Source organism: Synchiropus splendidus, chromosome 3 (assembly GCF_027744825.2).
Source record: "Synchiropus splendidus isolate RoL2022-P1 chromosome 3, RoL_Sspl_1.0, whole genome shotgun sequence".
Classification (NCBI taxonomy): domain Eukaryota; kingdom Metazoa; phylum Chordata; class Actinopteri; order Syngnathiformes; family Callionymidae; genus Synchiropus; species Synchiropus splendidus.
The window spans coordinates 23,286,532-23,303,212 of record NC_071336.1 but is presented as its reverse complement, the minus strand read 5'-3'; the positions used below and the strand labels follow the sequence as shown (position 1 = coordinate 23,303,212).

Below are 16,681 nucleotides of genomic sequence, written 5' to 3'. Positions count from 1 at the left end.
AACTTGATGAAGTATAGGAGAAAGAGATACTATAACCAAGCTGAGGATCATAGATTCCAACTTTCAGTTTCAGATTATGAAAGTGGGATGTGGGGAGTATTCCGTTTTATATCTATCTATATATATATACAGTGTTACCTCGGTTTTCGAACGTCCTGGAAATTGAACAAATCGGAGTTTGAACAAAAATTTTGAGATTTTTTTTGCTTCCGATTTCGAACAAAAATCCAGAACTCGAACGCCCCCGAAACAAGCCGGAAAAAACGTGCACGGACCGATCAGCTGACCCACGCCGCGCTTTGTTATTGTGTATAACGCAGCCTCTGTATGCAGACATGTACCGCTACATTTACTGACTGTTTCTTCATATTGAGGTGTAAAACCTTTTTTGTCTCCGCACTGGACCGTGGTAGAGTGTCACAGGGAGGTGCTGGAGCGCGCACTCCAGGGTTTGATGTCCTGTTGTGGGCTGGAGCTGGGACAGGGATGAGGCGAGTCTCGGACAGAGCGTGACTTGGTTTATGACTTTGTCACAGCCAAACTGCACAGAAGTGCACATTCAGAGCTGGACATGCACCGGGCACCTCTTCACTTCTGGAGAGACGTCACTCACTCGGCAACCCCTCCCACATGCAGCGGCCACACACATAGAGGAACAGCGCACCTGCAGCAGACGCTCTACATTCACTCCTACAAAAGTCTATTTTAATTTTGAGAACTGAGGTGTGTGTATATATATATATATATATACACATATATATTTGTATGTATATATGTGTATATATATATATATATATATATATATATATATATATATATATAATGGAAATCATGGAAAGTCATATCTGAACGTCATGATCTTTCATCATCCTGTTAATATTGGCTCATCTAGTAAGTACCCTGTCTAAATTGGATTTTTGATCAATTATTAAATTCATTGGAAGTTTGAAGTGCTCATGTATTATTTGAATTGATCCTCGAACAATCCACTTCTAATTCAGTGACGTTTTCTTTTCACTTCATGTGGACATCTTCATTTCTCCAATGTTTTCTGCTCATGTTTCTCCCCTTCAAATCCACAGAGACGAGCGCGACGAGAGCTTTCATCCCCAGAGCACAGACCTTCCCCACCTTCCTCTCAGACGAATCCAAACAGGAGCCGCAGCAGCAGAGGCAGGAAGAAGAGACGACGCCGCCCTCTAGTGGTGCAGAGGCCAGTTGCAGCCTGAGACACCATCAATGACAAGAGACGCTCCAGCAAAGTCGGACACTTGAACCACTGCAGTAGCCAGAATGTAGAAAAAAAATGAGGTGTAATATATGTTTAGGTGAACTAGGGAAGCTTATTTTATTTATTTACTTTGTTGGTATTTTGGGATGAAACGGAAGGAAAAAGAAAAAGTGGTGAAAAAAAAGGACTTCTCGCAGAGATTGAACCAGTCACTTTTATTTATCATATAAACCCGATCCTGGTCTTGACTGCTGGATTGAATGACCACTTTATTTTTATTTTTTTACACCAAGATAGTCCCAGGATATCAAGATATCAAGATGTCTTAGGACTACATTTCTTCTACATTCAAACCGACAAGCCAAAAACCTATGATGCCGTGATCACAACCCTCTTACGCAATTGCTCAAGGGCAGCGGAAAACCCGGGAGTCTGACCTTGTTTGCTTTCAATGTCTCATGACTTCTCTGTTGACAACTGACCTTTCTGCAAGGTAACGCAGTGGATCGTCCCATACTCTCTGAAATGCAGGCTCGAGTTGGAAGGGCCTGGAAAACCTCCAAAGTTTAGGGAGCATCCATTTCACAAGCCAAACCTTCCCCAAGATCCTGTGTGTTTGTATCAGAGAGTGTGTGTTTCCTGGTGGGGAAGTTAGGACGGACCCAAGTGAAGGAACTGCCCACACAACAACACAACGTTGAGCATTTGGACAATACCAGAACAGGATTATTTCCGGACTGTCCTGGAGTTTTTGGGGCGCCGGGTTTTATGCGTCCATCTTTTCTATTATATGTGTGACTGTGGCACACTATTGAAATGCTTCACCACGGTCTCCGCCGGTGTCAGCCACAAGTGAATCCATGTTTGTTGAGGTCAAATGAAGGTCTGGCAGGGAAGGGATGTGCTTCAGCTGGTAAATAACTAAATTAGAACTTCCCCCACCTGGACAAGTGCTTAAATACCCGAAAAATAAAATGGTATATTCACTGCCGGAAATGAACCTTTTAGTGTGAGCAAACTGCGGATTGCACATTTTAGTATGTGCAAAGCACTCGGGTGAGGTAATGGAGCAGATGTCATTTAAAATGTTCTTCACCGGGAAGGTAAAGTATGAAATGCGGTTTCCATCGTGGAAACGTTGACAAGCTTGTGATTCGTGTGCCGCTTTGTGGTGCGGGGTTAAGATGCACAACCAGGTCACCGATGAGAAATTGCGTGGGAAAAGTTGTAAGGCTGCTTTTTTTTTTCTCTCCGTGCAATTCAGGTCAGTGACATTGTTTTGGCTTCTGCGGAGTAGCTTGAAGAGTGAAACTGCCTGTTCTCTGTTTTCAAGGTCATGATTCGGGGAAGCGTTTTTGGGGAGTTGGATCCTGAACATTCAGGTTTCACTCGATCGAGTCTGATGGTGAAAGAGCTGGGACCGGGGTTAGGGCAGCGATGGAATGCCGAGAAAGGCAATATTGGGGTTCCTGTTTTAGAACAGAGGTGTCTCGACTCAAAAACTGGCCACAATCTGAGTCAAAGTCAGAAACAGAAATGATATTTACTTAGCCATTTGTTAGTAGCAGCCGTCTGATCATTTTAATCAGGTTTTCTAGAAGGCTAAATTTAGCATAGTTATCTCAAACATCCACCCGTTTTCTATGAAATTCCTTTCCGTCTATTTCAGCTTTTACATTTCTGAAACTTTCTGGGTGTTAAATGCCATTTGTAATCTTTTTTTTTATTTTTTTTATTAGCTCTGTGTAAAGACTAGTATGTTCATAGGTCACCATGTAAACACAAACAATACTTTTGGGCCATGTGAATTGAACTAGCGTGTCGTATTTGGCCCCCGGGCCTTGGGTTTGACACGTGTTCTACACCGCTGGTGAAGTTCTGGTGGGTCCTTTGATCCCACTCCACAGCCTCTAGCGATAGGTTGCAGCGTTTCTGCTCTAGGGTTCAACAGTTGTGGAGCGTGTGGCTCTAAACTGTCGTACACTCGGCTACTTGTAAGAGGCCTTCCAGGCTCGTCCCACTGAGGGGAAGTACTCAGTCCCCTCTGAGAGCTGGAGACGGTGGCTTGGAACTGAAGTCTACTGCAGTGATCCAAGGATAGAGAAGAGGTTGGAAATGCCAAACGCAAAACTTTTAACTGCCACAGTAACATGGGAAAAAAAAAAGCAGGAAAGTCGTCACACAAAGCATTTACGTGTCACCGCTCCAGAAGAAGTGCCTTCCGACAGACCTCAGATTGGACCTTTGTTGCTTGTTTGTGTTGTCAAACCTTTGTCTCATGTTGTCAGTGTCGTATTCCTCATGGAACAGAGACACACTTTAGCAGGTTTCGGGACAGATATCAGCACTTACTTTGTCTTTTATCTCTCAGCATTTTTTTTTTTAAAACAAGTCATGTTAAAAATGATGTAGAAAAACTAGACTGCAGAAACATGTCTGGTTTCGGGGACACTAGTTGTTGCCATGAATTGTATTGTGTTTTGTTTCTTTTTCTTTTTGATATTGTACGATTTGTGTGTCTGATATCTTCCGTTGAAGTCGGACTGTTTGTTGCTAGCACTGTGGATACACCGAGTGTAGAACCACTGTTGTCACTGGATGTACATACTACTGATGGCAAATACACTGAATGTTCTACTGTGCCTTTCTCGTGCCGCTTTTGTGTATCGACTGGTTGAGGTCAGATGGCGACAAATTCACCAGGGGCCAGAGTTGGGAGCACATATTTACTTTGGCTGGTTATTCTTTGACAGGAGTGTTCATGGGAGTTCCTTTTCATTGTTGAAGGCTAACTTTACTAGCTGTGGCTAGTTTCAAAATAGACATATTGTATCCCTCACTGCTGACTCAAACATCGCTGACTTCCACCTACATTTGTTGGAAGTTCCAGAATAACTGTACATAACACTTAGAATCTCTTCCTGCACCACAAGGTTAAGCTACTATTATCGTGCATTGGAAGTCATCCAGTGTTTCAAGGGCTTTAAATGAGTATTATTGATTTTGTATGTATTTTGGGCCACAGAAAGCCACTTGGTTGGCCGGATTTGGCCCCGGGACCTTGAGTTGGACACAAGCCAGTCATACAGTTGGTTTCAGAGTTATTTATTTCAACCATATCCGGACAATATACATCACATTAACCTGGATTTAAACCAAAAACTATGGGGATCAACAATGCTGTACGTAATCCATGTGTGTTTCCCTTCAGCGAGAATCCATCACTCTTTGCCACTCGCGCCAGTTCTATGGAAGCAACAACAACCCACTTGTGATTTTTCCCACAGTGCATCTTTATTGTGTTAAGATTTGTGCGCCGAGGTGTCATGATGTTAGCGAGCGGTGAAAGCACTGGCGAACAATGAATTGATGTCGGATGATGCGGGTGAATGTTAAGAAAAAAACATGGAGGACGCTGAGTCATCACAAAGCAGCAACAGGGCGGCAGTGATCTTTGGGACGGAGCTGTTCGGGGAACACAGACGTCTCAAGTGATGCTTCTGCTTTTGCTCTTCCCTCAGAAGATTAGAGGCCATTGTTGCCGTTTCAATGCAAACAAGGGGGGATGAAAGTGAAAGCTGAGCAATTACACAAAGGCTTTTGTCGGCGGCTTTAGCGGAAGGGCTTCACGGGGAGGATCGGCGTATTGTGCCCAAACACATATTTCCTCAACAGGAATTATGCAGAACATTTCATTAGCAGAGGCACCATAAATCCACACTCTGATACACGTGTATTTTCAAGACACACTTTGACTATATATACTCACAAAAATGGTTTATTTTGAGGCTCGAACTGTTTTTATGTTTGCATATATGGGAGACTTTTTGCTGTGCTTGGACGTCCGCGGCGCAGGTGGCACGATCATAAAATTCTCATACAAGTTTGGCTGTGAGGGTTAGACACAAACAAAGGGGAGTCATGTTAGTGAGGCTTGTATGAGTTACACAGGTGATCCAGAACACACTGCCGTTGCTCATATCTGGGGCTTGAACAAGTCATTCGGAGACAATAAATACACTGCTCACTGGGAAGACAGTCAAGCCTGCTCATCTCAACTGCTCCTTCACAAAGGCAGGTGACTGTGGTGGTGGCCACAGACCACTTTAACGTCCACATCCTGTCTGTGTGAGCTCTTTTCTGAAGTCCCCTACATTAGCACCTGCATGACGTTTAGCCCCCAGACACTAGTGCTTTGTGTACATTACTGTCCACAAGAGGGGCCTGTACTCCAGCGCCACCATCACCATCAGCCTGAGCAGGAGCACGCCAGGACTGTCCTCTAAGATCAAGTGATTGTGATTTTCACGATCTATTGATGTTGATCCAAAGGCATTTCACTTTAATATTTTCCACTGAAACATTTGAAGGGGTTTTGTTTGTTTTTTCATTTTTGATTCAACCAATCCAGCGCTCACAGTTTGACCTATCTGGACCATCAACCGACTACAGTTGAGGATCGACTTGCTCTTCACGTTCATTCTTAGCAACCGTTTGTGTTTGAGACCACAACACTCCGGATATGAGCGTGAGCTTGGAACCACCACGGCGGGTATTAACAGTCGCTCGCGGAATGAGTTAATCTGGGCGGAGCCAGTCAAAGCAGACGGCGGGAGGAAATCGACCTTCTAGAGCTGTCAGTTAAAAATGAAAGCTTTTGTCACCTGTTTCTGAAATGGGTGCTCTTTGACTCGGTACTCTTCTCTCCGATTCTTCTTCCTGTGGTTTCAACATGAAAACAAAAAAACAATGAAACGTGCAGATGCGAGGGAGACAGTCTCACCACTCTGAGTGAAGTAAAAACCGCCATGTTATGTTGTTCATCTGTGTGTGTGTGAGAGCGTGCGGGAAAGGAAAACAACTTTCCATCAGAAAAAGCTACATCACTTACTCAAAAAACTGCAAAAACCATCATGGCGGTGGGTTGTGTGGTGTCGACAGGTGCCACCACTTACTTGTGCCTGATTGTCAGTATGATGATGACGTTGAGCAACACCAGTGCGGCGACGCCGACTCCAATATAGACATACATCAGGTAGAGCTTCAAGCTGAACCCACCTGATGATGAAAACAAACATCCAAAAACAATGGATTGAAATGAAAGTCAACGTGTTCTGTGTGATGAGAGTTTGATGAGTGTTGCTGTTCCGCTCATCCATCAGCACCAAATGGAGATGCGGCTCACGTTCCCTCCAGCTGAGGAAGGTGTGGGTCTGTCGGCGCCCAATTATTCAAGATCTCCATCATAGAATGGTTTTTACTGTCTTCATTATGTTTCATCCATCACCAGGACATATTTACGTCCTCCAGTCAGTGAAGAATGAGCAACGATTCATCTTCAAGTCAGAGCGAATGCAGAGGCTTGTTTGTTTTGTACCTGTGGTGGCCACAGTCACGTGGAGAGTGGTGGATTTCAGGCCCGCCGCTGTGCTGGAGATGCAGCGGTAAAAGCCGCCATCTTCCGAGGCGACACCTGTCAGGTGGAGACGGACGTCCAGGTGCTGAGTGCAGACCACCTGACCGCGCTCGCTGTAGTCTTCCGTCACCATGCGATCGTCCACGCTCTTGCAAACGCCGATGATCTTCCACTGGCCGCTCAGCTTCCTCTCCAAGACGACCTGGCTGATGCTGTGGTTGTGCTGCTGGTCGCACTGGAGGGTCAGGTTGCCGCCCAACTCTGCTTCCATCTCAACGTCTTCTTGAGCCTCTTCGGCTCCGGGCCACTCTGTAGCCTGCTCTTGTTTCTCCTCACGGACCTCCTCAACATCATTGTCGCCATCTTCATTATCTACTTCGGGAGGCTCATCTGTAAAAAAAAAAAAAAAAAAACTTAAAAAATTTTTTTTAAACAAATACATCATGTGGAATTGTTGGGCCAATTGTTCGATGGAGCTCCTGCATCCAAGATGGATGGACCATGTTAGATTCTGATCATACAGTGGGAGAGTCCTGGAGATCGTTGACCACTCAAAATGCTCACGGACTTGAGCGGTCTTTTCAAAAACTGGACAATCCCCACCTCTCACTTCACTTCTCAGTGACCAAACAAGGGGTCACCTAAAGACTAATGCAGGAGCAAAAGCTCTAGGAAAGTCTCCTGGTCCTTAGTTATACACTGCCACCACATGCCTGGAGCTAAAGTACATATACCCAGCTGCACATCTGCATAACATTCCTTCATATTTGACACAGTAAAACTCCAAGTCCTTCATTCAACAAACGCTGTTCATCTTCTAATGGTCTTCAATAAACATCCCACTTCTGACTGAGACCTCCCAGAGGGTACAGTGGTACCTCGGTTCTCGACCACAATCCGTTCGAGAAGCGAATTGTTCGAAATCTGAATCGATTTTTCCCATTACAATGAATGGAAAAAGAAATAATGCGTTCCAAGCCTTAAAATAGTCTTTTGTAGGAGTGAATGTAGAGTGTCTGCTGCAGGTGCGCCGTTCCTCTATGTGTGTGGCCGCTGCATGTGGGAGGGGTTGCCGAGTGAGTGACGTCTCTCCAGAAGTGAAGAGGTGCCCGGTGCGTGTCCAGCTCTGAATGTGCGCTTCTGTGCAGTTTGGCTGTGGCAAAGTCATAACGTCCGCGCACGTTATGTTTTTTTTCCGACTTTTTGTGGGGGCGTTTGAGTTCTGAATTTTCGTTCGTAATCAGAGGCAAAAAAATCTCAAAATTTTCGTTCAAACTCCGATTTGTTCGAAGTCTGAGACATTCGAAAATCGAGGTTCCACTGTACCAGCATTCACGCACATTTAAGGATCAATTCCACCATTCAATTTCAAGAATTTGATCACATGGTTGTCTAGGAGAATCCATCCAAAACATTTTTTTTTTTTTACCTAAATCCTCCACCTCAATGGTCTTCCTCCAAGGCCCATTCGGGAAGGTCTGAATAGAGCACATGTAGGAGCCAATGTCCCGGTGCGTCACGTTTGTCAAGGAAATGCTTCCATCCATGAGCGTGGTCCTAAGAAAGGTCACCCGATCTTTGTAATGACCCTTCAGCGAAGCCCCAAATTCCGGGTGGTAAACAGCGATTGCCTCCTTCGGCTCTTTGTTCCAGATCACCATGGTGAGGTTTCCCTTCCAAGGGCATGTACAGTCCAGAACCATCCCTTCCTCCAGACGGACGACTGTGTTTTCTTTCACCAAAGAAGAAGAAGAAGAACCTATAGAGACAAAACAAGTGACTGTAAAAATACTGTAGTTCATCCTGGGACATTTGAATTTCTTGCATTTAATGGGAAACCACTCACTTCCTTGTACTAACTTGTACTAAATGGAGCTTTGGAGTGAAGAAAAGCCTTTTTATCGGAGTTGAGTGACAACTTATTTGAAGCCCAGTGACACTCAGGAGAGTTTGGGCATGTTGGGAATACTAATGCCTGCGATTGATGCTGTGGCCCAACTTTTGAGTTTCCCTGCCTGCTCCTCCTGAGTAAGGACCGAGAATACACAGCCAAATCTGTCGAGCGCTGAACTGAAATAACACTGAGGATTTAAAAACATCATTTCTTGTCTGTTCACAACTGAGAGGAAAGAAAAAAACACGCGTCATTTGAAGAACATGAACGTCATACCTTTCAGCACTGAGAGGACGATGAGAACCATGAAGTACCAGGGATCCTTTTGTACAACTTCCATCTTGCTCCACAGCAGGAGAATGAAAGCAGCATTGATGACAGACGTGAGAGGCTCCCCAAGACGCACTTCCTGCTCGCACGCTGGTGACAGGGGAACTGTCGAGCGATACAGTCAAACCTCTGCCCCCCTTCATCACACAATAAGGGGGTGGAGGGTTTCAGATAGTGCTGCTTAGACGTCACGTACGGAACAGAAATCAGGAATCTGACCACCATCAGGTGTCGATCTGTCAGTGGAGTCTAGTTCTGTTGGTAGAGAGAGACACTTTCTGATGACCTCTCATGCCGCACTCTCCTCAGTAATATAACAACAAATGGAAATAGGAAGAGGTCGCATTTCCTTTTCACAAAACTCACGCGAAAATATGCAAAACATTTGGACGTCACGCCTTCACCACCAACAGTTGCCTCTCGAAATTAAGATATTTTTCACAACACATATTTACTCACAGATCTAATTTTGATAGTGGAGGCCAATATGCTACGTGGCGTGTATTTGTCTATTGGATCCTATTAACTCGTGGTGTGGGAAAAATGGATGGATAATATGTTGTAATTTCCTTGTGATGATATTAAACTTCTTCTCTTCAGAATTGATATTATTTTACACATTTTGACCAGCAGCAACGGCATAATGTCATATGGAGGACGTAATGACGCTCTACAGTATCAGCATTTTTACTCCAGCTTCAGTGTTTTTTTTTACCTTCTTATTGGACATAAACTGCCCTGTGTATTATTAGTGTAAATAACCACCTTGACTAACAGTTTTCAGCAGGGAACCATGATGTGTGGGATAAAATCAAATCACAGTGCAACGTCCCCGGTCACCTAATACATAAACAACATTGTATCTTTTTGTATTGTATATTTCATTCACTTGAGATTTCTCTTCAGCGTTTCCCTTCCACCTACCTGAACCTGAAACTGAACCTAACACACCGCCGACATGTGACACTTATTTGGTGACAACATCACTCACCCACGGCCCTTGAGTCACACAGGTACTGTACGTAGTCACATCACAGCAAACACACTCAGATACTGTAGGACAAAGTATTTTTAACTTTACATTTTACACAAGTAAAAAACAAAGCAGTTGTACAACACATTGCTATCAACACATCAGTGATTTAACAGCTGCGTGAGGTTATCCAGGCACTTTGATAAGTGCGCGCTCATCGGCTCCTCCTTGTTCCTGGACTCTGCAAACAAACAAACATTTGGCAGAGTGAAAACCCGATATTTTAAATAAAGGTGAGAAAACACATGGTGAGATGCTTTGATGCAAAACCATCGATACGCACCCTTCTTGAAGTTGCTGCGCGCCTCATCAATTTTCAATCTGACAGAAGGACACTTCAAAGTCGTCTTTGCCTTTGAGGGGGATTCAAAAGACAAGCGTTTAGTTCCCTCTGGTGAAGTTGTCAGATGTACAGTAAGTGAGGAGCGACATGTCGAACCATTCCAAGTGCTGCCGCTGATAAACAGGCATTTCCTGCTCTGAGTTATATAATTCAACAGGCCTTCAGTGAAGGATCTGTCAACGCAGGCGTGTTGGAGTGAGGCGGCATCTTTAGGTACCTTCTGGTTGTTATGGAGCAGCGCCCAAAGTGCCGACGCTCCTATGCAGCGTGTCTCCACGTCTTGACTTCCCAAGCAGCACAGAAACACCTTCACAGCTTTATCTAGAGGGGGAGCGCAACCATGAGTGAATGTCAACACAAAACATTTTTATTTTTTTAAGACTTTTGTCGACGTATTTTGGACAATTTCACCACTAAGTTCACAGTTTTAGCCACAACTTGTTAGTCGCAATTGAGGGGTGTCAGTTTGTTCACAGGCACGTCAGACGACATACACCGGCAGGAAATATATCAACCTCAAACTTCACACCTTTTGAGGAAGTGGGAATTTTCTCAACTCTGTGGGCGTCACAGTACATCAAAGATACATTGCTCAGCTGCAGAGCAAAGGCCACAGCTGCAAATGAATTGACTAACAAATGAGGGATGTTAGATGTTACAGTACTAAACTGAAGCCCTGAAAAAGAAACGCAGGATTCAACCTTCAGTTTGTTTATAGATAATAAAAAAGGAAAATACTCTAATAAACAACATATTTAATATTCTATAACTTCAGAACCTCTTTTTTCCCCCGTGTTGCGGTTTCATGTTCATAAAATCCATAATATAAATAATATAAAGAAATCCCATGTTGTTGTGAAGAGGCCAGCTCAGAGCCTTGACTGCTCTTCTATGTAAACGTAGCCTTCAGCAAAGAACCTTGACTTCTCCTCTGACATTGCTCTCAGATAGGATCAGAGATGAGCAGAGCTTCCTCATCTCATTTCTGCGCTGGAGTCAGTCAGATGCCCTTGCTCCATGGCTTTTCAGCGACTCCAATGTGGGGATGAAATCCAGGTTTGACCTATCGCCAGCCTGGGTCCACTTCAAGTCGTCCTATTCTCCAGTACGATATGAATGTGCAGACGGCCGCGTACCATTGGAGACGATGTGGGGCTTGTTGGCCGGGCAGAAGCAGAGATTGTGCAGCGTGAGCAGAGCATGCTGTCGATGTTGCGCCAGATCAGTCAGCAGCTCCAGCATCCCAGTCACCTTCAGGATACTCTGCTGTCCGTCTTCAGCAAATGAGACGCTGAGCAGCAGTTTGAGCCACAGGCCCACTAAGGCCTGAGAGGCCTTCCCCCCGCCTGTCTTGGGCACCGGCAGCGACAGAAAGCTGTGGATGAAATTATTCTGAGACACACGTAAGTGTTGGTTAGAAGCCGATGAGAGATCCTGTCAGATATGCGGCGTCTGCTATTGACTCACACCTTTTGCAGGACGCCTCTGCAGTCACGGGAGATAGCCAGGTTGGTTAAGAGGGAAAAACCAAGCTTCTGGATGGTGCTGTTGTCTGGGGCAACGGCTGTGACCAGTCTCATGACTGAGTGCATCAAAGAGGTGCCAGAGGGGGTTTTTAATCCAGCCTCACCACCGGGTCCCAGTCCGCAGAGAGAGCTGCATGCTGGGCGAGGAACAGGGAAAATAAATGTTAAGTTTCACCATCACAAAGATCCATTTTAAGTGGTGAACAACTTAAAAAACTGAGGGCAAAATGAGAACATGAAAAAACTAAAGCTGTGTGGAATCATTGACACAAATAAAGCAAAAGAAAACACTGCTAAATGCACAATAATAATAACATTTTAAATGAATAGAGTAATGAAAAATAACCAAGTACTATTTCCCCATGATGGTCACATAAACACAGGTAATGAGACTGCACAACAGTGTTTCAGAGGGTGACAATAGGGTGCACGCTCACTAGGGTTCCAGCTCCAGGAAATATCCACTTCACCCAGGTTAGAACACATCAGGAGGGTTGGAGTCTGGACATGGCTGAAAAGGCTCACAGGACACCAATAGAAGGACAAAGACAATAGTCCGATGAAAGAACAAAACTTGTGGGTCTTTGTGTCAACCATGAGCAACAGCAGCTGGATTTGCTCTGTGAGTCACAAGGCCGTCATGGTGGACATGAAAATACTGTATGCAATGAAGCGTTCAAAGCAAATATTTGACTATCTCACGATTCGAGTCCCACAATTCGAATAGATTCAGAATGATTTCAGATCTGATTGCTGATCGTGATCTACTTTGCAAGACAGAATGACATTTAGAGACAATAAAGTGTTATTTTTACGTGTATTACGTTCTAAATATTTTACAATGCTTTTATGGAATCGCTGCAACTGTTAAAAAAAGCAGTATTACATACTGCTTAAAAAAAAAAAATCAGTTAAACACGGTGCTGTTGAAGCTCTGAGGAAAGTGGCTTTATGGGCGACCATCCTTCTAGCCTCTTGGTAAAGCTGTGGCTCAGCTTCTCAGTGAAAAACCTTTGGGCTGCACTATCAGAGAAGCTGACTGCACCGTGTCTGGGGTCACTGGGTGATACCTCGCAATACCAGTCGCCGCATTCACCGTGTTGCCGAAGCGCTTGATCTTAGTTGGATACACCATACTCCATTTCCACATTTCCGGCCATTTAGTAAGACCTGAAATGACGCCAAAGTGAAGCAGAAGCCAGTTGTGGCAGCTCTTCTGCCACCTCTGTTTGGGTATTTTCCGGAGGTGCGTACCTTCCAGTATGGGCTGCATTGTGCCACCAGTATGTCGTGCATACTTGCAAAATGGTGGACATGTTAAATCCGATTCTGAATCATAGCTAATATGAATTCCGTTTTTTGTATGCAGTGGCGGTTTTAGGTACAGGTGGACCGGGTATCTGCCCGGGGTGGCGTTATTGGGGTTGGGGGGTCAGAGCTGGGTTATTATTGTTACTGGTGTGACTTGTTTAGCTGAGCTAATGCAGTGAACAGTGTAAGCAGTGAATGTCTCATTCAAGAAACTGCGGATGATGGGTCCAGGAGGATTCAGGCTGTTCACACCGCTAACTTAACTGGTACTGTGAGGAATTCATGTTTTATTAGTTAAAAACACAGTAAACAGCCTGTCTATTTAGGTTGATATTTCTAACAGGATCACGGTGAAGTGCATTACTATTGAAAATAAATGCACAAGAGACATACAGCAGATGCGAACCAGCAACGTTGTGAATCACAGAGCTTTAACCGATACACTACCACAAGGCATTACAGCCTCGATTGCCATACCGCAGTATCGACTTGACTCAGGTCGGGATCCTTCATGTAGTGCTAAATGACACTACACTGTTGCGCAAAAAAGGCAATTTGAATCTATTCAACTGGTCAGGAGGAGCTTGCAAAGTTGGTTCAGCCAGGGACTGCCACTGCTTGTATGAAGCAACATAAGAGCTGCAACCGTCTTTGTCTCAGTTCATGTGCTTTCAGGGTCAAAACAATGACATTATATTAAGTATATATGGGCATGTTTTGAAGTACTCCAGCGAAGTACACAAATATTATTAAACGTAAGCTAGTTTTCCCGACACTTCAGTAGCTCCATAACAAAACACAATTTTTTTAAAAGCAGGATGTAATGGATTTCCACAGGTGACTGAATCAAAGCCAGTAGACTCTCTTTTAAACGAGTGAATGAAGCCGTACAGACCAAAGACATCAACTCCGAACTGACTTCCACCACTTCATCCACTGTTAACATCATGTAAAAACTCTCACTGACCATGAGCGCCGCATTTGCCTGAGGCAGGTTGTTAATCTACAAGGCCAATTAGAAATCAAACCTCACATAAAGAAACCCAATCGATGAGGTGAAACACACATCTGCACACAATTCCAGCAGGAGATGCCAAAGTCGAATTGACTTCTGGTCGAGCTGAACGTTGAAAACCTCAACAGGCTGCACTCTGACACAGACTGCTGTTGATTATTGGAAAACATGACAGCTCGCTGCTTACATTACCAATTCAAATGGTAATATACTGTGCTGTTTGTATGTTGATATTTGCCTGGGGTTAGCTCATTAACTGACAGGAAAGCCGCTGCTCCACAGCACTGACATGGCAGGCAAGTTGGAAGATGCACCTCTTTGATCCTTGTCAAACCCATCAAACTGCTCCCCCATGCTTGCATATTTATTTTGTTGCAGACACATAATATAAGGGCTTTTTTTGGGACAATAGTTCTCAATGTTGTTTCAATTTTTCTCCACTTGTGTTTTGATCCTGGCAAGATGAAACAAAGACTCAGACTTAAACTTGTAGCACAAACAAAGCCTGCGATGAAGCAGACCTGAGATAAAGTGAAGCAGCCTCAGGAGACCAAACACAGCCTGCAGGCGATGGTGTAACACCGAGTCTGACTGCGTGCTGCCCCAACACATTGTGCTGCTCCATTGACCTTAGGGGAAACACTGTGCCCGACTTTACTGACATCTGGTGCTGCTGGCTGAGCTTTTTTTAAGGGCTGAGAAGCCAGACTGCTTAGATCAGAGCTTAAGTACACGCCCACTGAGGAACCTGCCACTCAAACTTGAAAACACGCTTGGTTATGTATGAAGATATGAAACAGCAAATCTTTTCAGTAAGTATAGAGAAGAAAAATGATCTCTTTCTCATTGATAAATATGACAATATATCGCCGAAGTTGCAGTATCACAGTAGATCAGAGTATAAAATCCTGTACTGGGATATGCATTGTATCACTGGATTCAATTTAATTTCGGAAGAAGTTTGGACATAAAACAGTTAAAACAAAAGTTAGATATAACTTTGAAAACACAGACATTTTAATTTTAATGCAAAGCTACTCTGTTACAAGAGATTTGACTATATATATATATATATATATATATATATATATATATATATATATATATATATATATATATATATATATATATATTTTTTTTTATGTTGGCATTGTCCTCTCCAACTTTGGAGCTGCTGTGTTCAGGCTTTTAACCCCAGGAGGATTCGTTTTATGGACTCATCTCTGACCGGTGTCACATAAAAAGCTCACAGATATGAGGTTGAGACGCTCATACAGTTGATCAGGATAGACATCAGCAGTCGGGCGCGCGCGCACACACACAGTGATAGAGATGCTGGCGTGACACTGCTTCAAGACACAGTCCTCATTGTGAGTGGCAATCGAGCAGGCGCTGCTTTTACACACTCAAACACAATGTTTTCAGTGGTCGGCGCGAGTAACAATGGGGCCTTCAGTTCAAAATGTGCATGACTCACTCAGAAGCAATGGAGCAAGCGTGGACCAGGCACAGTTCAGCCTCAAACACATGAGGACACAAATATACAGACCTGCTGTGCAGTTGGCTGTGTACACGCACAGAAGCTCCAGAACCGCCTCCATGGTGGGGTCATCCAATGTCAGCCAAACCCAAAGAGCGTGAAGTGACGCTGTCAGGCGAGCGTCTCTGGCTACCAGCTACTCACAGGAAAAAAAAAACAGGTAACATCGCAGGGGTGACGGAGGGACTGAGAAAATATTTTCAGATCACACACATCACAAACCAAAGCATTATAACTAGGTAAATATAGAGCAATAATACTCCACTGTAGAGGCGTGTAAGTCATTTAAATACTCCAGTCAAGAGGTTTAACTTGCAGATGTAAACAAAGCCACGCACCAGTCATGTTGCTAAATCTCAGCAGGTGTAACATTTGTACACCAGGTCTCATTAAAAAACAATTAGCAGGAGGGAATGAAAAGGCAAACATGGGAGCTCACTTTGCATTCATCGCTGCAGTAAAGGGCACTCTGCAAGATCTCCACAGTCAGCTTGACTTCCTTCAAATAGCTCTCGTCCTGATGAAACAACAGACAAGAAATGTTTTATAATGACATTCAGGGCCAGTTGCATCGTGTTCGCTACATTTCCATTGATCATGACGCACAACCGTCAACATCTAGGTTCAAGGGAAATACAGCGGAGGAGGTATGATGTTAAAAATGTCCACCTTCTTGCGAAGCGAAACCTTCCCAGCCCTGCCGGACGTCATCTGAAGCTGAGAGTGAGTTTGCTTCAGTTGTTCCACGCAGCTGTCGATCAACCCCGCTGTAATAGTCAGATCACAAATAAAATACATAACACAAAACTAGAAAATAAAATAACATCAGAAGAACAAATACAAATGCAGAAATAATCAACAAAAAATGGAAGAATGTTTTAACGCCCTCCATGCTGTGAACAATGGGCTACAGAATCATGTTCAAACTTCAGTTCAGTGTCTACAAAGAGTAAACAAGACTTTAAACAAAAGGTCTTATTTACATGTTCCGAGACCACAGGCTTTAAATATTTTTGGAGAGACAATCTAGTTCATTGGTTTC

At 44.0% G+C, this 16,681-nt stretch overlaps 3 protein-coding genes across 4 annotated transcripts in view; 1 reads left to right on the top strand and 2 right to left on the bottom strand.

Moving 5' to 3' along the window:
* Positions 1-3,940, top strand: part of dok6 (docking protein 6) — a 56,015-nt gene extending 52,075 nt beyond the window's left edge. The window contains exon 8 of the mRNA XM_053861232.1: positions 1,083-3,940. Coding sequence (XP_053717207.1) covers positions 1,083-1,243 — 161 coding nt within the window. The 3' untranslated portion in view covers positions 1,244-3,940. The remainder of the gene's footprint in view (positions 1-1,082) is intronic.
* Positions 3,941-4,315: 375 nt separating this feature from the next.
* cd226 (CD226 molecule) lies at positions 4,316-9,782 on the bottom strand. 2 transcript variants are annotated; one of them, XM_053861230.1, is made up of 6 exons: positions 8,818-9,782; positions 8,077-8,406; positions 6,609-7,037; positions 6,187-6,289; positions 5,896-5,950; positions 4,316-4,477 (listed from the first exon to the last, which is right to left on the bottom strand). In XM_053861230.1, the coding sequence occupies exons 1-6, from the start codon at positions 8,879-8,881 to the stop codon at positions 4,439-4,441; spliced, it is 1,020 nt and encodes a 339-aa protein (XP_053717205.1). In that variant the 5' UTR covers positions 8,882-9,782; the 3' UTR covers positions 4,316-4,438. The 2 variants fall into 2 exon arrangements, with proteins under 2 accessions (XP_053717205.1, XP_053717204.1); XM_053861229.1 differs by having other exon boundaries at positions 4,349-5,120.
* Positions 9,783-9,922: 140 nt separating this feature from the next.
* rttn (rotatin) overlaps positions 9,923-16,681 on the bottom strand; it is a 31,872-nt gene continuing 25,113 nt past the window's right edge. The window contains exons 42-49 of the mRNA XM_053861228.1: positions 16,309-16,406; positions 16,079-16,156; positions 15,649-15,775; positions 11,717-11,910; positions 11,384-11,639; positions 10,465-10,568; positions 10,188-10,257; positions 9,923-10,085 (exon numbers count right to left, since the gene is read on the bottom strand). Of these exons, the coding sequence (XP_053717203.1) occupies positions 10,006-10,085; positions 10,188-10,257; positions 10,465-10,568; positions 11,384-11,639; positions 11,717-11,910; positions 15,649-15,775; positions 16,079-16,156; positions 16,309-16,406 (1,007 nt within the window). The 3' untranslated portion in view covers positions 9,923-10,005. The remainder of the gene's footprint in view (positions 10,086-10,187; positions 10,258-10,464; positions 10,569-11,383; positions 11,640-11,716; positions 11,911-15,648; positions 15,776-16,078; positions 16,157-16,308; positions 16,407-16,681) is intronic.